At 48.2% G+C, this 24,833-nt stretch overlaps 3 protein-coding genes across 4 annotated transcripts in view; 2 read left to right on the top strand and 1 right to left on the bottom strand.

Moving 5' to 3' along the window:
- hacd4 (3-hydroxyacyl-CoA dehydratase 4) overlaps window positions 1-757 on the bottom strand; it is a 7,298-nt gene extending 6,541 nt beyond the window's left edge. The window contains exon 1 of the mRNA XM_085377757.1: window positions 542-757. Within this exon, the coding sequence (XP_085233883.1) occupies window positions 542-543 (2 nt within the window). The 5' untranslated portion in view covers window positions 544-757. The remainder of the gene's footprint in view (window positions 1-541) is intronic.
- Window positions 758-9,554: 8,797 nt separating this feature from the next.
- lg3h4orf54 (linkage group 3 C4orf54 homolog) lies at window positions 9,555-15,003 on the top strand. Its single transcript, XM_085377313.1, has 2 exons — window positions 9,555-13,948; window positions 14,942-15,003. Exon 1 carries the CDS (start codon window positions 9,732-9,734, stop codon window positions 13,926-13,928), a length of 4,197 nt encoding a protein of 1,398 aa, XP_085233439.1. The 5' UTR covers window positions 9,555-9,731; the 3' UTR covers window positions 13,929-13,948; window positions 14,942-15,003.
- On the top strand, window positions 14,968-20,302 carry trmt10a (tRNA methyltransferase 10A). 2 transcript variants are annotated; one of them, XM_085377655.1, is made up of 7 exons: window positions 14,968-15,024; window positions 17,623-17,785; window positions 17,857-17,928; window positions 18,599-18,673; window positions 19,267-19,416; window positions 19,491-19,596; window positions 19,762-20,302. In XM_085377655.1, exons 1-7 carry the CDS (start codon window positions 14,990-14,992, stop codon window positions 19,950-19,952), a joined length of 792 nt encoding a protein of 263 aa, XP_085233781.1. In that variant the 5' UTR covers window positions 14,968-14,989; the 3' UTR covers window positions 19,953-20,302. The 2 variants fall into 2 exon arrangements, with proteins under 2 accessions (XP_085233781.1, XP_085233775.1); XM_085377649.1 differs by lacking the exon at window positions 14,968-15,024 and adding an exon at window positions 16,478-16,701.
- Window positions 20,303-24,833: the final 4,531 nt, after the last annotated feature.

The raw sequence follows: 24,833 nt of genomic DNA, 5'->3' as shown, positions 1-24,833 counted from the left end.
AGGAATAAGGACACAGATTCGTTACTGTGGTTTACACAACGATGATGATGATAGAGGTGACAGCAGCTCACTTGCTAAACGTTGTGCTGAGGCACAGTGGCATGAATCCAGCCATCAGTGCTTGCTATCTGTGTGAGCTGCTCTGACCTCTCAGGTCAGCTGATGCTTCCCTGCTCCACACATGCAACACAAGCTCAGCGATGCAGCAGCTTCCACAGTCGTGGCTCCAACACTGTGGAAGTATTTCCCCCTGCACGAGGCTCCCTCACTAAGCTGTCCTTCGGTGCTGACTGAGATCTTTAGTTATTCTGCTGTTGTTCAACCTCTACAGCTCTACTGCGGACTCTGGCCTGTATTTGTATCATTGTACGTGTTCAAATCTAACAGTCTGTTACCTAAAAGGTGTACATCTGTAATCAGATTACTTTTACTTACAGACCAGACTTGCATCCATCACTAGACGTGTGGATGCGTCTGAATGAGTGAGTGTAAGTAGCAGCAGATCCCAGAGAGACTCCTCACTTCCTCCGTAATCACTTACATTGTCCTCCTGAAGTCTCGTCTCCGTCCAGTTTGGACTCCTCCGAGTTCAGCGTGTGAGGAAGATCATGTTCCCCTAACCGGACACTCCTCCTCCCTTCACGAGAGAAAGCAGAAAGAACACACAGCGGCCAATCCGTGTAGCTTCCTCACGCCAGCTGCAGCACCCACGACTTCCCCACAGTAACACAGAAGGCTGTGGACTCCCGGGCAGCACTGACACAGGCAGACACGAGCATGTAGAGACAGGCGCACGCATACACAAGCGGTGAGTCACGGAACTACACAGCACATGAAGCCAGACATCATCCACAGTGGAAGCTGTGGCTACCGTGGAGGACAGCGTGGAACAAACTGTGGCTTTTACCTCCTGAAGCTTCCGTTTTATGTTTAAACACCACCTGGGTTCAACCTGCACCAATAAAGTGTACAGGTGTACCACACCGATCAGTGCAATCAGCTAACCAGACCAACAAAACACTAGAATGTAGCTGAACAGAAGCATCAGCTCTTCAGATGTTCTGTCTACAAAGGCGGGACAAAAACTTACACGTAACTGCATCTGTTCTCAGACAGCGCTGTCACGGATCTCTCTGTTTGCATCCACCGGTGACGTTACTGCCACCCTGCGGCTGAGGCTGGTTACTGCACAGACAGCTCCACTGGTTTCACACTGACAGAAACGCCCGTGAAGCTGCCTCCATTGTTCGGACTGTCCAGCTCACTTTAGCTTTTCTCCGGAGCGCATTCACCGAGCAGCTAGCATCAGCTAGCATCAGCTAGCATCATCAGCTAGCAGCATCATCAGCTAGCAGCATCAGCTAGCAGCATCAGCTGCTAAACCAGCTTCGGTGACCTGTCATCGTAACAGTCTCCTCGTACTAACCAGCCTGGTTAACGCGTGGTTTAGTGAACAAGTTGTTACTAACTCAGCCAAAGCTGACGGAGAGTGGACGGCAGCTCATCCGGTGTTTTAACCAAAAGTGATTAAAAAGGCTTAATGAGCAGGCTCAGCCCTTAGACTGCAACCTATGAGACTAAGCAGCGGTGGCAAAAGTACAGACATGCTGTACTCAAAGTACAAGTACAAATACTGCTGTTAAAAATACTCCAGTAAAAGTCACAGTACTCATTCAACTTATTTACTCGAGAGAGAAAAGTAAAGGCTCTAAATGTGCTCAAAGCAAGGAAGTAAAGGAGGACGCTTCTATTTTGTCCTAGGCTGACTGAACCCTGTGCTATGTGAACATAATGATAGAATAATATCAGTAGAGGGGAACACAAACTTTAGTCTGAAGAAAAAGGAAAAGCAAATCTATCTGCTGTTGCCTCCGTTGTAGAGGGGACTTTGCCTGTAAACAGGAAGTCAGAGGTTGAAGTGGGTTCAGCAGGTGGGGAACCTGAAACTGGTGTCACGGCTCAGTGAACTGAATCAAACTCGCACTCATTTCTCCTGAGAGCTCCAGTAGGTGTTGTGTGCAGGCTGTGATCAGCTGGCCTGCTGCTCTCTGTGGATGGACACACCTGGATTCAACCAGATGTGAGCAGATGTTTCATCCTCCACAGCTCATCAGTGGATCTAAGCTCATCAGCTAAAATTCATATGACTCTGCTACATGTGATGCTAACTGTGGCCATGAACCCACGGCCACTGTGCACCTTTAAAGAACAGCGAGTTCTTTAGTTTTCACAGTACAGCAAACTAAGCTGTTTAACCTGCACTAACATGCAACCTTTAAGTATCACAGTTAGTCTAACTCTGTCTTGCAGCCGGTTTCACCACATAATGCCACATGCACGGATCCAATATCTGTTTTAAAAACATACCAAATACCACTGAGCAGTCCTTACAGTGACAAAAGCTGCTGGGATGAACCCTCTGTGGCCACAACATCTGTACATGCAGCACAGAGGGGGGCTCAGAAGGAAACAACATCAGCAATACACTGATAACTTTATTAACAAGGAAATACCCGACAGAAACTCAGGCAACATAAGGGGAGTTCAGTTGCAAACACCACCTCCTGCTCCTACGTGTGTTTTTCTGACAGCAGACTGGTGATGTGCAGCAACGCAATGGAGCCAGTGCAGCATTTAAACAAACAGGGGATCCTGATTGATCAGAAGCAGGGGTCTCCAGCTCCAGTCCAGAGAGCTACTGTCCTGCAGCTTTTAGATGCATCCCTACTCCAACACACCTGAAAAACAAGTATGCATCTAAAAGCTGCAGAAGCTCTCTGGGCTGGAGTGGTGGGGCGGCTCCGCTGTGTGGGACACCGAGGAGAGCTCTGCTGCTTAAAGGAAAAAGAGCCACTGTCCTGCCTTCACACAGTGCCACCACGTTCATAGGTGACAGGTTTTAACCCGAGTTTGCTGAAGTCTAAATGGACAACGCACAGAATAAACATCATCCTAAGTGCCTGCGACCTCTGAGCCTGCTGCAGCGTCTCAGGTCTAATAGTTGTGCACCCTGCTCGAGGTCTCTTACGGTGTGTCGGGACATTAGCACAGCACCACTAAGAATTATTGCAAACATGAAAATGGAGAAGCTCGACATAATGTTCTGGCAGAGACGCAGCCAAGCAGCACAAAACATCAGAAACAGGTTTTACTCATCGTGCAGTCATTACAAGGAGTGTGTGGCAGTTTCTAACTGAGGACGTTTTCAAGTCTCACTGGAAATCAGCCACAGAGAGGGGGCGCTACATTCTTCTCATGGGATTAATACAGCCCTAGATCAGGGTCGCCCTGCTATTCAGCAGCAAGCCGCCCCTGTTACACCTGTGAACATCCAGGCTTTGGACACTGAAACGGTGGAGGAGCACAAATACCTGGGTGTTCACTTCAATAACAAACTGGACTGGTCCACAAACACAAATGCACTTTACAAAAAGGGCCTACGTCGTCTCCACCTGCAGAGATCCTTGGGGGTGAACAGGACACTGTGGTGGCGTCTGCTGTTTTCTGTGCTGTGGTCTGCTGGAGCGGCAGAGAGGGACGGGGGGACCTCAACAAACTGGTCAGGAGGGCCAGCTCTGTCCTGGACCGCCCGCTGAAGTCCATCGAGGAGGAGAGGCTGTTGTCTAAGCTAACATCCATCATGGACAACACCTCCCTGCATGAGACTGAACACCGAGCTGCTCGAGCAGCAGTGGACTTTCACACCCACAGTGCAGGAAGCAGCGCTGCCACAGGTCGTTCTTACAGCAGCTGTCAGACTCTGTCACACACAGTTATCTTACTCAGCAGCTGCTTTGTTCACTGCACATTTCATGTTTCTGTGCATCGTTACCTGTTTGTACAGACTGCAGTTGCTTATGTCTATAGGACCACTCTGAGGCTTCCTTTTATATTTTATATTCCCTTTGCTTCAAGAGCTGTGTAACACCCAAACCTCTCATCCATGGGATAATAAAGGTCTATTCTATTCTATTCTATTCTATTCTATTCAGGAAGTCTGCTTTGAAAAACTAACAAAACATCAGGAACAGAGGGAGCTGAGTTACTTTGTATGACAAACTGTTCCTGTGCCTACGTTTGTTCTACCTGTGGAAGAAAATGAAACAAAGAGCTGGAACAAAGAGAGCCGATCCTGCAGCTCAGAGGAGACACAAGCAGGAGAACTACCTCTAAATCCTCTACAGACAAACCTGCCTTTATTTGGCACCTTCCCAGCATTACTGATCATTGGTTCAACGCTCTATGTGCTATTGATCCAGGCTTTATGGCAAAAGTAAAGTAAATAACACAGGTTGTGTTGTTCGTTTCTTCAGAAAGCTGAGTTATCATTTTAAAGCAGCGTTGGGACAGTCGAATGTTATAAACGTGTTGAAATAACTGATGTCTCCAAATCTGCCCTTCCACACAACGCTGTTTCTGTCCACAGGTCGGGTGAAATTTCAGCGTGTCACACAGTACCGTGGCCGTTTTAAACTGTGGAGCTAATTACTGTGAGCCCAGGAGCACAAACAAGTTATATTTAGCCAGCCTGCAGACTGGAAGTCCTCAGGAGATACAGTTACTTCTGCAGGACATATCGCAGCAACATGTGGTCACCCGTGCTGGGCCGAGCGGGTAACCCACCTCTGCATTTGTTAGCACAGAACCTGCTGCAGTCTGAAGCCTGTCTCCATGGCAGCAGCAGACATGGAAACATTGTAACACGCGGTCTTTCTCTGAGAAGGTTGACTCTGTTCACCTGGACAGTCTGACTGCAGGTTTCCAACCTTCTCAACAGGAGCTGAACCAGCAGCACTGATGAACAACAGGCAGCTTATGATCATTAGTACGCAAACTGTCACAGCCGCTGATCCTTGCATGAGTCCACAGAGAGGTGGGGAATCCCTCCAATCACAGCATTGTAGAGCTGTGATTGGAGGGATTTCTTCTCTGTTATTGTGGCACCATTCCTGTAACAGAGGCCCCGCCTCCATTCAGAGGTGTAAATGGCCTGCTTGACTCAAACCAGAGCGCTCCCTCTACACTACAGCACACTGACAGTGTGTGTGCTGGGCCTTGTATAGACAGTCCCATCTCTATTATTAAATGGTGGCTCCTTGGTGCTGCTCACTCCACCATCCACACACAGCCTGGCAGTACAGACTGTGCTGGTTAAACTCTCGCCTCACTGTATTCTGACTAAGCATAATTAATCACATGAATCATGGCTCTGTAACCATGACAGTGTTGGTGACACGTTTCTGTCACACACACACCTGCTGCACATCTGCAGACACATTCAGACAGAATCATGTTCATTTTTCATTCAGCACATTAATGAATGAATATCTTGATTTTCTCTGTGATTAACAATCCAGACGTGTAAGCATCTGGATGAGCTCTGCTGCAGCCCTGGGTATTTTAAACAGGAGAGGCTGGGTGTGTCTCAGATGCTGGTTGAACTTTAACCTCAGTCCCACCTTCCTGCCTGTCCTTGCTGCTGAATGCCATCGATAAGATGACTCACAGAGGTTGGTCTGATGTTTAGATCAGAGTTTGAACTCCCCTCTTTAGAAGTATCCCAACTACAAACATGCCAAACCAGTGAGCGTTTGTTATCTACCCTGAGCCCAGTTCCTTATGTGCACCTGTTCAGTGAAGGTGATTCTTACTCAGTACATTAGTAACACTGTGACATATCAAATGTATTATAAAGTGTCACTTAAAAATATGCACACGTCTATTTTGCTTTGTCACTTATGCGCTCAGTCCTGTTGCACGTTTCCAAAGACATCGTCCCAGCCCCGATATAACTCCACCTGAACAGCTGAGATACACATCCACCCACATCCACCCACATCCACAGAGTCACTGTGGTCTGATTCACTCTAATTTGCACGGCTGCAGTAAAAACCAGCTTTGTTCTCAGCCTGAACTCTCGTGGAGTCTATTTAAGTAGTCTGGAGGAACAGTTTACATGCATCTTGAAGGACATTCAGAATTTGGATGTTGGATCCTTTTTGTTCCAGTCGAGATATTCATGCATCCCTAACATACTGTCAGCCTGCAGAGCGAGAGCGAAGCACTCTAATAGGGTGATATGGTACTACAAGGTCATTAAGATAAGATGGGGCCTGATTATTTAAGACCTTGTATGTGAGGAGCAGGATTTTGAATTCTGGATTTAACAGGAAGCCAAAGCAGGAGAAATCTGCTCTCTCTTTCTAGTCCCTCTCAGGACTCTTGCTGCAGCATTTTGGATCAGCTGAAGGCTTTCAGGGAGTTTTTAGGACATCCTGATAATAATGAATTACCGTTCAGCCTGTGTCAGACGGCCGGTGTTCAGCGGCTGAAAAGTGCGTCAGCCCACTGGGGAAATGCTCGATTACCAGTCAAGCCTGGATGGAGACGTAACCAAACAAACATGGAGGAAACTAAAAGAACTACACAAACAGAAACTACATAACATTTTTTAAAAAGAACATTAAATAAATAACAAAAGCTCTGAAAAATACATGAAAAGCAACCTTAACAGTAAAATGTAACTGTATATTAGAGGCACAGCCTTTAGAAGCATTAGTCTCTACATCACACTTATGAAAGGCTCCATAATCATTGTAACTGGATGTAACGTAACACGGACCAGTCTGACTGAAGCAAACATAAACATGAAGGCCAGCTGAGTCCCTGCAGGACGAGCGTTCAGGAGAAACGGCTCTTAATAATGTTCAGCCTGCTCAGACTAATGCAGAGGGCTGGTACCCTGAGTCCTGACTGAGGCTGTGGCTCGTCTCTGGTTTCTGGCTCCTGTGTTACACTGTTGGCCGGTGCTGAGGGAGGTTTTATTGCCCTCTAACAGCAGATATCCAAAGTTCAAGTTGCCAGCAGACCATCAGCAGTTACTCATGCACTCTGTGACCCCGGCTCCTTTCTGCAGAGGTTAACCAGGTCTCTTAATAAGATGCTACAGTATTCTCACATCATGGTGTACTCACAGCTGCTCTGTAAAACTCTGACTTCTGGCTTCTCGTCTATGAATTCAAATGTGCTAAAAGTCCTGTAGCACATTGTTGAGACAACACACGAATGAAAACAAGGCAAAGGACAAATGTCATATTTCTCCAGCCTAAGACGAGTTGATCCTTTCTAGGATCTCTATTAGCATCAACCTTTTCTTACTCAGGCCGAGGTTGTTTGGGAACACGACCTACCCACAGCTGACCAGTATTTACTTACCGTGTCACACATTCATGACACAAACAGCACATCCATGTTTGTCATGAGGCGTGGCATCCACGTTAGGCAGCACACTCGTGTGTGTGACATTAGTATGGATGAACAATGAAGAACTAATCTTTTTTGGATGTCTTTGGTACGCAGCTGTAGCTCAGGTGGTAGCTCACCTGCCTGTCGTCACTCCTGGATTCCTGGAAGCACCCAGCTGGAACTCCACCTGCAACCTGTGCTACGCTCCTCTTGTTGCCCTTCGTGCATATGACCTGTGCACGATAAAGTCTTCTTAAATATCAGCTTGTCTTCTCCTCTGAGTTTGCTTTTGGGTGCGCTCACACATACTTGTGACACAAGCAGTGTTTGAAGCACCTGACATACACGGCTCTGATGGTCACTGGTGTCGCTACAGGAGATAAGAATGTGGAGAGTTTGGAAGATTGAGCAACCCAGGAAATGCCCAAGGTCAAAGGTCGTCTTCTCCTGGAGTGGGAAGAGATGCTTTCCTGAGGCTGAGCTTGAAGATGGAGAAGCTCAAAAGGAGACGAGAACAAAGACAGCAGATATTTGTTGAGCGATTTCGCCCTCTGCATGCATACAGACACATCTCTCTTTTCAACAACAAAAAAATAGCTGCTAACGGTTATGAAGGACAAATAATTCCAGCTTTCAGTGAGTCATTAATATATTTCTTCATTTGTTCCCTCTTAGGTTTTGACAAACTGTAAAGTGACAGGAAGTGGATCACCCAGGAGCACATGTAGTCTCTGTGGATCCTCACAGAAGGCATCAGTGAGGTGCCCCTGAGAAGAGGATGTACACACTGAAAATACTGGTGATGCCAACACAAAGTCCAGGGTGGGGCCGTGGATAAGAAGCAGACGTGTGTGAGATATACTCACAGTGGTTTCTTGAGAGAAGGATGGAGGTGAGCTCAGTGGAAAGACGCTAACCATCCAAAGCAGAGCCTGGCAGAGGCTCCGAGAGAGAAACTGGTGTATCGCTGGATTAGAGTCAGTTAAATTCTGCAGCAGAGCGTGGAGTTGAACTGAGTTACTTCCACAACAAACATAGTGTGTTAACACGATGCACCCTGTCAGCGTCCCTACTGCGGCCCTTCATCTGCCGACCGTGCCCTGTTTGTCCACAGGAACAGTACTCACGAGCTTGTTTTATTTCATGTGATAATGTAATATGATGGACACATGCTGCCTGTATTCATTCATCTCCATGCGTGTTGTGGGCGTGGCCAGTGGCTGTGCTGGGTTGTATCCATTGAAGGCAGGTGATTGATCTGGTGTGCTTATCGCCCACAAACACTGCTGTGATATTTGTCTGTGTGCAGCTGCAACATGCTGCAGCCTAAAGGCAGAGTTGTGTTGCTGAGGCCGGAGTGATGACTGGCCGTCTGCTTACAGGGTGGCGGCGCGTGTGAAGTGTAACTGACTTGTGGCATCGCTGGCTCTGGACTCTGTGTTTTCTGCCTTTTGGACACTGGACTGTTTTATCCTTTCGTTGTTATCGTTGTACTGATAAATTATTCTTTAGAATTTTATTGTGTGTGTTACAATAACCTATTTGTTTCAACACCAGTCTGTTAAAAGCACAGCTGAGCTGTAAAGTTGTGTTTTAGCCTAAACGAATCACTTGGACAAAAGAAAAATGTGTGATGTTCGAAGAAGAAGGAGGATTTGAAGTGAAGCAGCTCATGAAACGCTGGAGATGGTCTGTGCTTGCTGGTGTTAATCTCCATCATATGCTGATTTGTGGCTCTGTGACCACGTGACCCGACCTCCTCCTTCACTCCTGTCATTATTACTACTGTGGAAAAATCAGAGAGTCAGTTCAATACAACGTGTCTCAAAAGGTGAAGCAGACACAAAGATATCGAAGAGCAACAGAAAAAGCAAAGTTCAGAGTCAGAGAGACTTTATTTAAATAACATATTTTTAATTTGTTAATCCCAGAGGAAACTGAGTTGTCATAGTAACAAATATACATCAAACACTCATATATGAAGTGAGTGTAGAAACAGAGACACTGATAGATATGAAGATCTATAGATAAATGGGCATAAATATAAAAGGAGAACAGTGGCAGGGTGCAGTTTGTTAACAGGTAACCAAACCCAGTTACTGACAACTACCCGTCTGAGAGGCTTTTAAGACCTCAGTCAGAGCTGTAACCACAGAGCTTGAACATGAAGTTCAAAGCAGGTTTGACCTCGACTGTCATTAGAAATACAGCTTTGTGGCTGCATTGGTTCACAGACTGAGAACCAGACAGTGGTTAATGTCTCTGCTCCTTTTTAGCCTACATGCTTCAGTCTACATGTGGCGATGAGCTGGAATGTCTGGAGCGCTTTGGTGACATCGGAGTCTGTCTGTCAGACTCAGACTATCTCTGCATAAAGGACGACGGAATCTTGTCCGACTCCATCTCTTGCATCTCCTGTCAGACACCAAATGTGAGCTCAGATCTGCGACTTGAGCTTCGCTGAGAAACGCTGTGTGGAATTATCGATGACACGTCACCAGGTGAGTGATCTGCCGACAGAAGATGGTCCCGCGGAGCACGATGAAAAGAAATACGTCGAGTTGGACTCAGTGGATGTGAAAACAGACCGACGCGTTTGTGAGACAAACCAAATGTCTGTGATTGTTTCCGACAGCGGAGCTGGAGCTCCGTGCGCAACGGGACGCAAACCCGAGGGCGACACTAAGACAGAGAATGGCACAGTTGGGAAACATGGAGATGGTGTTAAGCACCAGCACGCTGACCCGTCACCGCCACCGATTCCTTTTTGTGCAAACGCAAAGTCGGAGCGTTTCCACGAGCAGCACGAGGTGTCCAACACGGAAAGCAGCGCAAGCCTGCAGCCGGACGTGGATTTGCGCGCTAGTGATAATTATCTCGGGGAGACAAGTGAGCAGGATGATTATGAAGTGGACGATGGTATAAGTTTGGTGCTTTCTGATGACTGCATTCCGTGCGCCACGGAGGACGAATCCCATTATATTACCACGCACGAGATCCAGCTCTCTGAACTTTCTGACCACGAGGAGGACTACGAACTCGGAGTGGGCTCTTCCACGAGCTGGGACGTTGAAGAAGACAACCGGGTTTACTCATTTGCCGATTACGCTTCTTTTGATGCCGGGGGCGCGGCGGGCGCGAGGGGGCACGGCCGCCAGCCTGGCTCTCAGGGCGCAGCAGCAACAGTCAGCACTCTGCTGGAAAGTGATCCGCGCGAAGCGGCCAAATTCACCAGCTCAGATGAGAGTGTGTCAAAGCCCGAGCAGCAACGCTGCAGTGGCAACAGTGGCGGACAGATTCACCTGTCAATCAGAACCACCTCTCGAGCTATAAATGACCCCAGCAACATCCAAGAACAGGAAAAGATTCTCTATCATGCCAGGCGCTCCGGAGATGTGAGTCGCTATGTGTTTAGGGGAGTTGATGGGAAGGCAGAGACCTTGTGTGACACGGCGAAGTGTTTGGTAGCAGCGCCCAGGCGCGTACACTTTGGCGGCAAATTAAGGGGGAAAGAAGTCCCCGAATATTCAAGCGGCACGTCCAGTGCTGTCAGCGAGCTGGACGACGCTGATAAGGAGGTGCGCACTCTGACAGCCAGAGCCTTCAAGAGCCTGGCGTATCCTTACTTTGATGCCATTCATTTCAGCACCTCCAGCGAGTCCTCTGCATCAGAGCATGCCGTGGGGATAAACAGGTGGTCCACGTTTGTGGACCTGAAATATGGTAACATGAATGTGGACCAAAGTCTTGTGTCTCATCAAAGCTCAGCGGCCTCGTTTCAAATCGCCAAGAGCATAGACAAAAGGGGTTATAAGGGCATCATCAAAGCGCCCGCCAGCGAGACATTACCTCCCCACAGCGCAGCGTCATCTACAAAGAAAATAGAGCTGATGGGGAAATTTGGTCAGGGCCACAGCGGCGTCATAAGGCTGACAGAGACGCTGAATTTTCGTTGCAACGTTAAATCGGGAATTCCTGCGGGAGAACCACGCACTAACTTTGCAGGATCACGTTCCACGGATGAAGTTACCAACGCAAGCCAGAGCAGGGGGGGCGGCAAGCCGCCCTCTAAAACCATGGAAGACACGCACAAGAAGGCCGTGTTTGCTTCGAGTCTCATCAAAAATGTCATTTCTAAGAAAATGCAGTTCGAGCAGGAGCGCAAGATGGAGAGAGGCGAAATAAGCGAGCCGCAGCAGACGCCCTCTCCCAGCTTTCTGCGCCAGGAAAGCGACGACGTCAGAGCGAAGCACAACTCCAAGCTTTCCGACAGCAGCTCGGACTACAGCATAATGCGCGTGAATGAGTTAGGGGACATAGCGGATGCCAAGAGCGACTCTCGGAAGCAACAAACTGGAGTTGATACTAAAAAAGGCGCAGTGGACTCATCCAGAAGCACGCTGCATCGCAGCCAAAATAGCGCGTTCAGATGCTGGAAGGATGACGAGCTAGAATTTCAAAAGGATCCTGAAAACGATCAAACACCAGAGGACACGCTGGCCGAGGGGAGTCTGTACTCGGCGGGCAGCAGCAAACTGAAGAAAATGGCTCATTTATTTGTGCCAAATATCCAAATGCTGCCGAACGAAGGCGAAGCCACGCAGCAGAGCAGGAATTATTCTACGTGTGGACACGGACGTGGAGCCAAAGTACGCTCTGTCGCAGACTCTGCGACCACATCCAAGTCTCCAGAACTTCAAATTAACTTGAGGCGCGTCAAAGACGATAGCACCGAGCCGTGCGCCGTCTCCAAACTGCGCGCTCCTAATTTAGGCTGCAACATCATCCGAACAGATCACGCCAAATCCCACGCGCTTGCTACAGCTTTGAAGGGTGACTTTTCAGATAAAGTTCCACATTTCATGGTCCGAGACATTCGAGACAATAAGGGGAAGCTGCAGACTCCCATTTACCAAGTGAGAGACGTGCGTAAGCTGGTTAAAAGTTCGTATCACTTCGTTTCTTTGGATAACAACGAGAATAAAGCCCACAGCGCCTCCGCTGACAGACATCCAGAGCAAAACAAGCAAGTGCCCAATCAAAGCTTCAATACTGTGTCGCCTATAGTGATCAAGTGCCAGTCTGTGAACACGAGCAGTAACGGAAAACAATGTGGAAACCTTCACGGAGCTAAACAGGAGTCACCTGACGTGGACAGATCGTCTCCAGAGGGCGTCAAAAACGCATCAAGGGCAACAGGGAGCGCATCTCTGGGCCCCTCAAATAATGCCTCGCAGGGAAACACCGACCGAAGTGAAAGCAGAATATCTACAAAGAGGCAAGAAAAAGTATCGGACATCACTGATAAAAAGCCCGAGTCACAGGTGCCAAACCAGGCGGCTCTGCAAAAACTGCAGGCTGCCGTGAAAACCATGGAGCAGCTCTATGTATTTGAAAAGAACGAGTGGAAGAGGAAGAACGAGGCTCGGCCGCTGACAGACAGCCACCTGCTTTCACTGATAGCGTGTGAGGAGCATCCAGGACACGGAGAGGAGACTGCATGGACGCCCAGCGCAGACAAGTCTGCCAGAAGAAACTCCCAGTCCAGCGCAGACAAGCCCCCAGCAGGACGAGCAGGTGACAGCCTGCTGAAGCAGGAGCAGAAAGACCCACTCAAACTCCGCCCCACATCAGTGGGCTGTGATGACAGGCCTAAGTCAGTGCAAGCCCCCAGCAGTGTCAAGGCCTCCAGAACTTCAAAGACATCCCAACCGAACACCGTCACACAAACACCTTTCAGCACCAAAACCTTCGTCCCCAAACCGCCCGCATCATTCAGCATCTGTGAGAGACGGTCAGCTGGGAACGAAGACGCCGACGTGAAGGAGGCCGACGGGTTTGCACACGAGTTTTCAACTGACAGTGAGAACTACCTCGCTATTCCAGTCAAGTCTCAGCCCAGCAAAGGCAAACAGCCACCTGATAAAGCGTCCGTCTACACGTTCACCCGGTCACATCCAGCCACACCTTCAGGACACCTGGAACCTGGGCTCAGAGGGCACGAGGAGCACACAGCTAGTTACTCACCAGAGATCCCCTCAGCTACTATCTACCACTCTCTGCCACTCGGGATGCCCGCCAATCAGCCACAGGTCTACTGCTTCTCTCCAGCAATCACCCCGGCTCCCACCCTGGACCCGTTCCAGGCCACCCAGAGGAAAATGCTGCTGGATCCCAGCACTGGCAACTACTACCTGGTAGACACACCAGTGCAGCCTGCCACCAAGCGTCTCTTTGATCCAGAAACGGGTCAATATGTGGATGTGCCTATGCCACAGCCTCCCATGACACCTGTGCCCATGCCCATCTCACCTTTAGCCCTCAGTTCTGGCATTTACGGCCACACGTACATGATCTACCCGGGTCTCGTGCCAACGCCGTCAGTGATACCTGCCAGGGCGCTGCTACAGTCGCAGATGTCGGTGCAGGCAGAGGTGGACAGCAGCGATAAAAGCTCCTCGCAGCAGACCGAGGGCATGCACGTGGAGAGTCCTTTCTACATGTCCACCGGAAAGTCTTCCCAGGTAGCCTCAGGTGTTCAGGCTGCTGCTAACAGGCCACAGCAGGGCTTCTCTAGCATCAAGCAGCCTGTCATCAGCATCAGCTCCCAGCAGGGGCCCCGGATCATCGCCCCCCCCTCATTTGACGGGACGACTATGAGCTTCATGGTGGAGCACCGATGAACGGCAGGTCGTCTGGACAGGTGAGTATCTGACTGCTTCCCTTTTACCGAAGCATGTCTGAGGGCGCAGTGGAGAGTTTTACATAACTAATCTCAGAGGAACCATTTATTTATAGGATACACTGAAATATAATGTAGCCTAAAAGCTGCAAACTGCAAACTATGGAGACAGTAAGTCAGTGAAATGATCCGTGCAGTAGTTCTGAAAACATGGTGACAACAAAAGGAGGAGACAGAGGCTCACAGCACATCACATGTAGTTACTGCAGCTGATTTTATGGATGAGTTATCAAACATGTTTCTGCACACCATCGTGACCCACACTGTTCTCACCTGTCCGTGCTCGCAGAACAACGAGGGCGTCTCATTGCCAGCCTGAGGAAAAGAAAATAAGAATAAAAACTATAAATCAGAAAACAATATGGGGACTGTTTCACGCTTTAATGAATGTTTGCATTTCCTAAAAATGATGCTGACACCACACGTTTCACTTAATGCATGAAGTCAGTGATCTAACAGGATGCTGTGCATCATATCTAACAGAAGAAGAAGAGATGTGGAGTGACTGTAAAGCAGCTGCAGCTAACTAACACTGATAGATATCCTGCAAAATGCGATATCACAGCAGAGATGTGGTTGGATCAGCTGTGTGTGTGCAGCCAGAGTGAAAGGTCAGGCAGGCATTCATGTGAGGATGGAAAAGCTTCAGCTGCTGCTGGGTATCAGCAGCCGGGCTGGCACATCCTGCAGGCTCAGGCTCTTTTTATAGGAGCAGCAGGGTGAGGTTCACGTGGCTCTGACGGCTGAGCGGTACAGTGAGGGGACATTTGGAGTTCCCCTCCAGGGTCTGACCCACATACTGGAGCGCTCACTAACGTTTTTAACGTAAACAGATAGTGTGCGGTGGAAAGGCACTCGCTGTTCTACAGAATAGGAGGAAAGCTGTGCGACAAATGTACAAAACTGTTGACGTGTGCTTAAGACTCTGACGTGTGTTTCTTTGTGTCCCCACAGGGCCGAGCTGTAAGCTGGACGGTGTGGACACACTCACACAGGAGCTGAATGAGCCGAATCATGTGTAGAAACCAAACTGTGAGGTTGTGAAATCGATGAATAGTTACTCTAGTCCAGCTGTTACACTTCCTGAACTTTGCAGATGTGCGTGACATGAAGTTATGAGACGTTATGTTCAAACTGAGGTTGCTGTTTGTGGTTGCACGTTGGAGTTTGTGCAGTGGGTCTGCTGGACAGTCCGTTTTCTTCTGTTGGAAACATGACAGGTTACAGAGCTGGAGCTTTGCTGAGGGTTTTTCTGCTGACTGTTTTACTGTGACGTGTTTAGTGTCCTGTTACAGATATACAGCAGAAGCATCAAACATACGTTTCTACCCAAGCTGATAATATTTTATACTTTTGTACCTGACTCTCAGCTTTGCTGCTGCACTGTTATCAGAAAAAGAGTCGAACAGTTTCCTCTCGTGCCTCACAAACACGACGTCTGTGTTTGTGTATTTGTGGAGGATAAACCACCTCTGAGTTCATTCAGTCTTAAGAGTGGACACTGCTGTTTCTTAGAGCTCCATGGTCCCGATGCTACAGTGTTGCTGTCTTCTCCTGGGGATTTGATCAGATTTGGTTCGTGTCATGTTTCTGGTTGTGCATGATTTGTCTTTCTTTTTTTAAACTTTTGCATAAAGTAGGAAATGTTTTCTATAAGTGTGAAAGCATTTCTGCACAGCAGGGACTCTGCTGCCTCAGAGCAGAGTCTCTGCTGCGCACAGTAAATGTTGAAGGTAGATGAAGGTGGTGGACAGACGGGAGCGTGGGAATAAAGAGGACCCGTGGATGAAACGATAAATGTGCAAAAACAACGAGGATGACTGTAGCTGTTTGCACAGCTACAGTGTCAGGTTCACTTTTACTGTGAAAACTGAATAAACAGGAAAACTCTGACTGACTCAGTTTATAACAACTAACAGTGTCACAGTTATGTTTCACGTGTTTAAATGCTATGTTTGCAAAGATAAGATGTTTACGTTGATTAGTGGATGCTAAAGGGGAAAGCGAGACGTGGAATAATTAAAGACATGAAAACTATTACAAATACTAACGTTTCTAAAGCTTCCTTGTTGTTACAGGACATAACTGTAGAATAATGTTCCCGTCCTGAGAGCGGAGGACATTTATGGATGTGCAGTAAAATCAGATTAATGGGTCTGTCTCTCTGAAGGCAGTAAAACCAAACAACACGTTTTGGTAAAAATAAAAGTACAAATTGTGATCAGATGCTGTTACTGATGAAAGCAGCGATGTTTCCATGAAACCAGAGTGAAAGTAAATGTATCTGTGTCGGTTTTATGAAATCTGCTTCACTTTGTTAGTACGGCCGGTAGAGGGCAGCACTGCATCTTAACGCGAGCTTGTGACGCGCATAAAAAACGTCACAAATGCGCCCAAACAAAGCGTGGACTCGAGGTGAGCCGCTCGTTCGTCTGTTCGTCGGTGCCAGGCTAACTGACCCGTTTTAGCCCACATTACAAAGTCATTTAAATGCCGCCAACGCGGCTCCTGCACGCCAGCAGCGCAGACATGACCACAGCGGTGTGTTCACAGACGGCTGACGACACCACGGGAAAGCCAGCTTCGGCGGAGGAAGACCAAAGCGAGAAGGCTGTGAGCAGTCCCGGAGACCCGGAAGACCCGGTTCTGTCCAAGAGGCAGAGGAAGAAACTGCTGAAGCAGCAGAAGTGGGAGGAAGAGCGCGAGCAGCGGAAGTAAGCTGTGGCGCGAAACACGCAGAGAAGTCACGGTGTTCTGGGAATCCATCCTACCCGTTGTTTCTACGCATGCGCACAACATGAAATTCAGTGGCGAACCTACCTTTGTGAATATAAGCTACAAACATACTCTGACGGGTAAAATTAATTGCCAGAGCGTCCTACCTTTGTAAATGTGAGCTAGAAGCATCATTTTACAGTAAGAATTCAGTGGCACGTCGTCTTACCTTTGTTAATATCACCTAGAAAAATACTCTGACAGGTGAAATTACGTGCCAAACCATGCTACCTTTGTGAATGTTACTTACAAGCACACTTTAACGGGTAAAATGAAGAGGCAAACCGTCCTGGCTTTATGAATGTGAGCTACAAGCACACTCTGATGGGCACAGTTAAGTGGCAAACTGTCATACCTACTTACATTTGTGCTGGAATTACTGTGTGACAGCAGAAATGTGCATAAACTACTTACAGTAGGACGTTTTGCCAGAACAACGGCCTCCACGGGCCTGCTGAGCTGTTACACTGTGATCCACTGTGAGATGAATGTGCATGCGCACAAACAGGCGTGAGATTGAAAGCTCGTGCTGACCTTTGTCTCACACACCTCGCGTCCTTCGGTGTGTGTGAGACTGTCAAACAAAAGGATGCTGCTGCAGGACACCTTTATGTCACATTTCTCTCCATCCTTCCTCCAGTCCAAATATTCTCCCCTCTAAATCAGTATAGTTAATAATGGCACCAATGATCCAGTAATGAATTAGTTATCAGGTAAAACACAGACTGGCTCAGTGACCATCGGCTCTGACCCACTCTGTCCTGATGTGGAGGTTTGAGCTTCCCACAGTGGACCCAGTGTTCAGTCCATGCAGACCAAGCCCACACACGTGCTGAACATCATCCTCGCTTTCATGGCAGGCAGAGGCGAAAGGAGAGGAAGCAGCAGCGTCGCCTGCAGAGGCAGAATCACCAGGAGGGCGGGGAGGTCCAGAGCGCCCGCAAACGTGCGCGCAGAGAGGCCACGCCCAGCTCTCTGAGGCTGGTGGTGGACTGCAGCTTCGACAGCCTCATGCTGATTAAGGTAACCGGGTCAGAGGTGTAGGCGCTGCGACTGTGCTCCCAGAGTTCCCAACACACTGTCTGTTTCTTCAGGACGTGCGCAAACTTCACAAACAGATCCAGAGGTGCTACGCAGAGAACAGACGGGCCTCGCATCCAGTGCAGGTTGGTGCCGAGCACGTGACGATGATAACGATGTTACTGCGTTTGTTTTTGTGATGACGTTCTCAGTTGCTCGGAGCAGCCTGTGGACTCGTGTGAAGGACACGAGCTCGTGCTTGTATCTGCACGTGAGGACCAACCCCCACACTGACCTGGCTTCAGTTTCACATGCACAGCATGAAGTTCACGGGTGGATCTGTGGCGTGTTTAGAGGGTGGTGAGATTCTGACACGTCTTTGAGCTGTTAGTGGTTACCTCCCTGTTTACCAACCACACGCTGTCCTAGCCTAGCTTATAAAATACTGTCCTAACTGTGCAGAGCTGAAAATACTTACAGTGCAGAAACTTTCCTCGAGCAATAAGAACACAGACGGCACTGAGGACGCTGCAGCCACGTGGCGTCAGGTAGCACATGTGCTCATGTTTACACACTAACAACTCTTCCTGGTCAAGACTTCTGACCACAGCTGAGCCAACATCTGGATGTGGATGTCGCTGCGACATGCTTTGCATCCTCTGGATGAGCTCCATGATGAGATGCTGAGCACTTGTTGGTCTCCATCCCAAACCGTCTCCACTGGCTTTGGGTCGAATATAAAATAAGAGTAACAGGCAGTAATAACAGTTTTTCATGTGGCGTCAAACATCTTCTAACTCCTTCTCACGTGTCCAGTTTTACCTGACAAGCCTAGGAGGACAGCTGAGACAGAGCATGGACGAGAAGGACAAAGGCTGGGTGAACTGGAAGGTGAGCAGTCACACGTCCAACAGAGGTCTGGAACCTGCACAACGTTATGTCTGATTTCCAGTTTATTAAGTTCATGAAACGGTGGCGTCACCTGTAGTTCACACCCACAGGATGCTCAGGAGTCAGCGTCTGCCCTCATCACTTTATATCAGCTCCATCTGCACACGATTAACATGAGGCCCTGCTTCAGAGCAGGGAGCTCCAGGCCTCGAGGGGCCTGCAGGTTTTAGATCTCACCCTGGGTCAGCACACCTGACTCACATGAGTTCATTTCTCATGCTGAGGAGGTCATTTACACCTGCAGGACACTCGAGGCTGGAGTTGGACCCCTCTGACTAACATTTAAACTTGACATGAGATGGAGGGCTGTGACGATGCATGGATTTTATTCTAGATACCAAAACTCATGACCCAGGAAACATGAATTTGAAACGTTAGAATAAACATGAAGTAATACAAATTACAGTCCAGAATAAAAAGCTTGATGATTGGGTCCATGAGCCGCTCCGAGCTGACGATGACCACGCTGAAGATGCTGTGTTCAATGCCAGCAGTTTGTCACATTGATTGGTTGGATGCTGTGTGCTGTGCAGGACATACACATTAAAACGGAGCACTACACTGAGGTCGTGTCCCAGGAGCAGCTGGTCTACCTCACCTCCGACTCTCCCAACGTGCTGACGGAGCTGGATCCACAGAGGGCGTACGTCATCGGAGGCCTGGTGGACCACAACCACCACAAGGTGTGCTCGGCTCCAGACCCGCTGTAGCGTGTGGGCGTGGCTGCGCTGGCTAACCTGTCGGGCTTTGTTTGCAGGGACTCACCTTTGAAAGGGCCACAGAGCTGGGCATCAGCCACGCCCAGCTTCCTCTGAGCAGCTTCGTCAAGATGAACAGTCGGAAGGTTCTGGCTGTTAACCACGGTAAGGAGTGGGAGTGGCTTCACCCGCTGCTCTTACTCAAGTTTAATGTGCAGATATTTAAAGGATTATGTTTCCTGTATTGTGGCTCCTCCCTGCTTTAGCCCGCGGAGCGGGGAGGAGCCTCAGCTGCTGCCTCTGTGGTCTGAACGGCGCTCTCTCCTGCAGTGTTCGAGATCATCCTGGCGTATCTGGAGAAAGGCAGCTGGCAGGAGGCCTTCTTCACAGTCCTGCCTCAGAGGAAGGGGGTGGTAGCAGTCGGCCGGGACGCCACAGAGCCTCCGAAAAAAGACGACGAGACGGACTCTGATTCTGACTCTGACCCAGAAACTACAGCGCAGACGGAGCAGCGAGCTTAGCGTTGGCGCCGAGCGGACAATGCGTTTGTTTTTTTACGAGATGGTTTAAAGAAATTTCTGTTTGTTGAAAGTTTGAAGTATTTATTGAAAAGATTTCTCAGTTAATGTTCGAGACGTGGGCAGTGCAGCTGTTTGCTGTTGCAGCTGACAGATGCCACAGGGCGCGGTCCCCTCTGTGCAGCCATCGATGATGATGATGCTTCAGTCTTCTACTGTTGGAGGACGAAGCACAGAAATGAATGTGAGCAACAAATAGATGATGACTTCCATTAAACGGGTCAAAGAGAGTTTGTTTTATTTTGTAACAAGCAGAAGGACGATGCATTTACATGATACGTGTTCAGGAGGTTCCCAAAGGTAACGGCTGTGATATGTTGAGTATAAATGTTAGTCTGGGTTGTAGGAAGTAAGCCTGGAAGCTGCAGTATCCATGGTAATGAGTAAATCTGACCCCAACCCAGAGGGGGGCGATGACCTCACCACAGACGCTCTAAGGAGCAGCAGACTGCAGCGTGTGAGAAGCTGCTGAGGGTTCAGACCATTTCTTCTGCAGCAACACGATGCTGTGATAACTGTTTGCACTGCTGTGCACGGAGGAACAGCTGGGCCTCACCACTGACACGAGCACATTCGTTTTAATGACGTCCATGGTAGGAAGTAGGATCCCGCACAGTCTGCGTCAGGACTGTTTATCACGCCATCGATCTCTGCAGCCCGAGCTTCACATGAACGCCGACGCTGCAGTCTGTTCCAGCCTGCAGGTCCAAACGAATAGAAACACAGATGTTCTGGGTCAGTTTGGTCCTCTTTGCTGTAACGTGTTCGGTGCGTCTCAGCACACACTGGCAGCTTTGTTCAACCGTTTCTTTCACTCGGTCAAAGGCAGCAGGTGGCAGGAAGAGCTAATCACGTCTCTGTGCAGAGTCTGTTCCAGCCTGTACACGTCCTCCCCCACCTGGGGTCACTGCTGTGTGATCACTTTTCCTGGTAAAACATTTTTGCTGTCGTTTGAAATCGACTGAAAACAAAAGCAGTGACTTATTTACAGTTACGGACACAAACAGTCTAAAGATGGAGAACGTGTCAGAGCGATTCCCCGTGTGTGTGAAACAGATGTTTCTGTGCACGTGTTGCTGCAGGACATCACAGGTGAGTGTAAGGCACAAGAAAAGGTGATCTGACAGGAAGTCCCGAGACAGAGTCTGTGTGCATGCCTCTCAGGCTGATCGGTTTTCTCATGGTTTCATTAGTGGCTGCATGTCGTGGCTGCTGTGGTAAAGCTATGAGGAGATGGGTTAGCAGGCAGAGGGTGCCACTGGACAGGCCTGACACATTCAGACCTGCAAGCAGCGTCATTCTATGGGCAGAAATCTGAAACTGAATTTGAATAAGTTAGATTTGAATTTGAATTCATGGCTTGAAAATGATCATCACTAAATTGAAATTGCATTTTATCCTTTAAAAATTCAGCTCTCGAATAATTTCAGTTTCACTTCTCACTGTTCAGTTTGGAATTTAAATTGATGGATTTAAATCCTTGTCGTCTTTTCCTCCTCGAGCTCATCTTAAGCTCTCAGAGGACCATATGACCCCAAACACAGCAGCTGCTACTCGTGGTCCCTCGGATATTTCTCTGAATAGAAACCAGAGCCTTTTGTAAGGTAAAGACCCTGAAGTAACACTGGTGTGTGAAGAAGAAACACCCTACGTCTATTGCAGCATAACTAAGGGAGGATTCAGGGTCACCTGGTCCAGCCCTAACTATATGCTTTAGCAAAAAGGAAAGTTTTAAGCCTAATCTTAAAAGTAGAGATAGTGTCTGTCTCCTGAATCCAAACTGGAAGCTGGTTCCACAGAAGAGGGGCCTGAAAACTGAAGGCTCTCCCTCCCATTCTACTTTTAAATACTCTAGGAACAACAAGTAGGCCTGCAGAGCGAGAGCGAAGTGCTCTAATAGGGTGATATGGTACTACAAGGTCATTAAGATAAGATGGGGCCTGATTATTTAAGACCTTGTATGTGCGGAGCAGGATTTTGAATTCTGGATTTAACAGGAAGCCAAAACAGGAGAAATCTGCTCTCTCTTTCTAGTCCCTGTCAGCACTCTTGCTGCAGCATTTTGGATTAGCTGAAGGCTTTTCAGCGAGTTTTTAGGACATCCTGATAATAATGAATTACAGTCGTCCAGCCTGGAAGTAATAATGCATGAACTAGTTTTTCAGCGTCACTCTGAGACAGGATATTTCTAACTTTAGAGATGTTGCACAAATGGAAGAACGCAGTCTTACATATTTGTTTAATATGTGCGTTGAAGGACATGTCCTGGTCAAACATGACTCCAAGGTTCCTCACAGCGTTACTGGAGGCCAAGGTAATGCCATCCAGAGTAAGAATGGTTAGATTCTTACTCTGAGTCAGATGTACAGTGAGAGTTTGCTGAAAAGGTTTGGGAGAGGCCCTGGTCCATAAGATGTTCAGTTCCCACATGCAGCAGAACATCGACACCATCTCTGGTGCCCGTGGGTCAGAGTGGACCCTGTTCTGTGCCTCCATTGTTGAAGCAGCTGCATGTGGTCATAAGGTGGAGATGATAATCCCTGGAGCACATGGTGGACACTGGAGGTGAAACAGGAGATCAGTCAGGTTGGGTTAAGGCGGCTGACAGGTACCAACCTGTGGGAGGGTTTGCTGAGTCAGCGATTATGTCAGGTGACTCAGAGGCAAAGCGGTATTGCTCACATGGTGTGGATGGGTGCTGCGGACTGAGGACACAGTCGGGTGATGGAGGGAATACTTCTACATCAGCGGCCCCCAACCCCTGGGTCACGGAGCGGGATAGGTCCGTGAGTCGCTTGGTTGAGGCTCGGGTGTAAAATATATGGTTTTCAGGGTTTTCTTGTTATTTTTTGTCATTTTCCTCGTTGATCTGGTTTCCCTGGGTCTTTTCTCGTGTGTTATGAATAAATCTTTTTGGTTGTCGTGGTTCACACTGCTATGTAACGTCACATGGAGCTGGGCTGTGTTGGCAGACTAATGATAGAACTGTTATATAGCCAGAATCTGATGCGTCAGTGGATAGAAAATGAAGCTGCGCTTGCAGAAGCTGCAGCAGGTTTAGAACCTCTGCTCACTATAAAGCACCTGAGTCCTTGTCCCCTGCAAAGACTGTGAGTCACCATCTTCCACATCACCGCACACAGAGATAATGCTGCCTGCACTCGTCCAGGCCACAGTGCTAACGGAGCATCGTTGTATATCTTGCCCTCTGGTTGTTTCGGCGGCTAAACTAAACGGTGAGTGAATTTGAAATTTAGGAAAGGGGACAAACTCCTCTGATGAAAGGAGCCCGTTTACACAAACTATTTAGTCACATTTCCAAGGATCCCAATAAACCAGCGAAGAAACTGACTCGCTGTCCTGTGTCTGCTGGAACTACATGGTTGTGTCGTCTGTGTGGGAGGCTGGATAGGTGACCAAATCCAAACACACACATGTCAGCGTGCAAGGAGAGACTCAGACAACACAAGATAAGAAAGGGGGAAAATCCTGTGCAGGCCTGCAGTTCCCCCAGGCCTCTGCACCGCAAACATCAGAGCTTCTAGCCTGCAGTGCCGCCTGTGTTGTCCCCGTGAAGGAGCGTATGAATGGTGGACTCTGTCTCGTTCAGCTGCTCCCAGCACATCAGTCTGAGTCAGTAGGATCAGGCTGCACTTTGCACTGATCTCCTGTAGAAAACTGTTTCCTTTCTGTCTGCTTTCAGTTTGACACTCTCTTCATACCCATCAACACTACTCACATACTCTTTCTTCAACATCACCACAGCTTCACTTCACTCCCATCTATACCAACTTGAATCCACATCCGTTGCTCCTGACCTTGCTTTGGTCTCACACACACAACATATGGCTGTTGTCCTTCTTTCTACCATATCCCAACACTCCTGCCTCTCCGCTCGTCCCTCTTCTCTCGTCTTTCAGCAACACTGACGCTCCAGCACTGGAGCTCATCACTGTAAAACCTGAGCCTGAATACAAACAGACAGGACAGAAATAATAAAGAAACATACGTTGGCATCAATCTCTGCAATTTCAGAAGCTCTCAAACGCTGAACGCTTGTAGCTTTATATATAAAATCCTGCTTTATTTTTCCATTTCCTGTCCTGCTAAATGGTGAACACCATCAGGTTATTGTGGTCATGATAACAGAAGGCAGCTCTGACACGCCTGATTCACTTATTATCGAGCTTCCTGTGGGAGAGGAAAACGTAAGAGAAAAAGGGTTTTAAACCAAGAATTAGGGGGTGGTTGTGTACAGCGCTGAGCTGGTTTCAGAAAACCCTTAGCCCAGACCAGGGGTGTCAAACATAAGGCCCGGGGGCCAGCATTGGCCTGGTGAAGGCTTTTCCTTTTGATAAAGATAATAATTACCTAACAGATAAAGAATTAAAGACAAGAAAGTTCCTGTTTTTCCTCTATAACTGGGTCCACGGGGAATGAACTAAATTGTGTATAAATGTATATCTAGAATTAAAGGACGGTCCGTCCAGTTACCTTTTCTGTAACTTCACACATTTATCATGTATTTCCACTGGTCAGAGCGGGCTGTGAAAAACTAGCTATAAGTTATAAATTCCCTTAAATAATTAACGAGTGCGTTACATGAACTTTGTGTTAAAATGACACTTCAGTTTTAGGAGCTGTGTTACTTTTAAAAACACTTCCAGGATTCGTGCAAACAAAGCTCACAGCTCCGTGACTCGTGGTTTTGCACACAGATCAGTAATCATCTACATCACAGCGTGTGAGGCTGACCACATGTGCCACTGTTATAACCTGTTACATCTGTATGTGATGGTGACGGCTGTAAAAGCGTTTGAACTT

This window comes from Diplotaxodon limnothrissa, linkage group LG3, assembly GCF_057381915.1.
Source record: "Diplotaxodon limnothrissa isolate DT_005_m linkage group LG3, D_limnothrissa_male_GT1.1, whole genome shotgun sequence".
NCBI lineage: Eukaryota > Metazoa > Chordata > Actinopteri > Cichliformes > Cichlidae > Diplotaxodon > Diplotaxodon limnothrissa.
The sequence above is the reverse complement of the archived record's forward strand: the minus strand, read 5'-3'. Positions and strand labels throughout refer to the sequence as shown.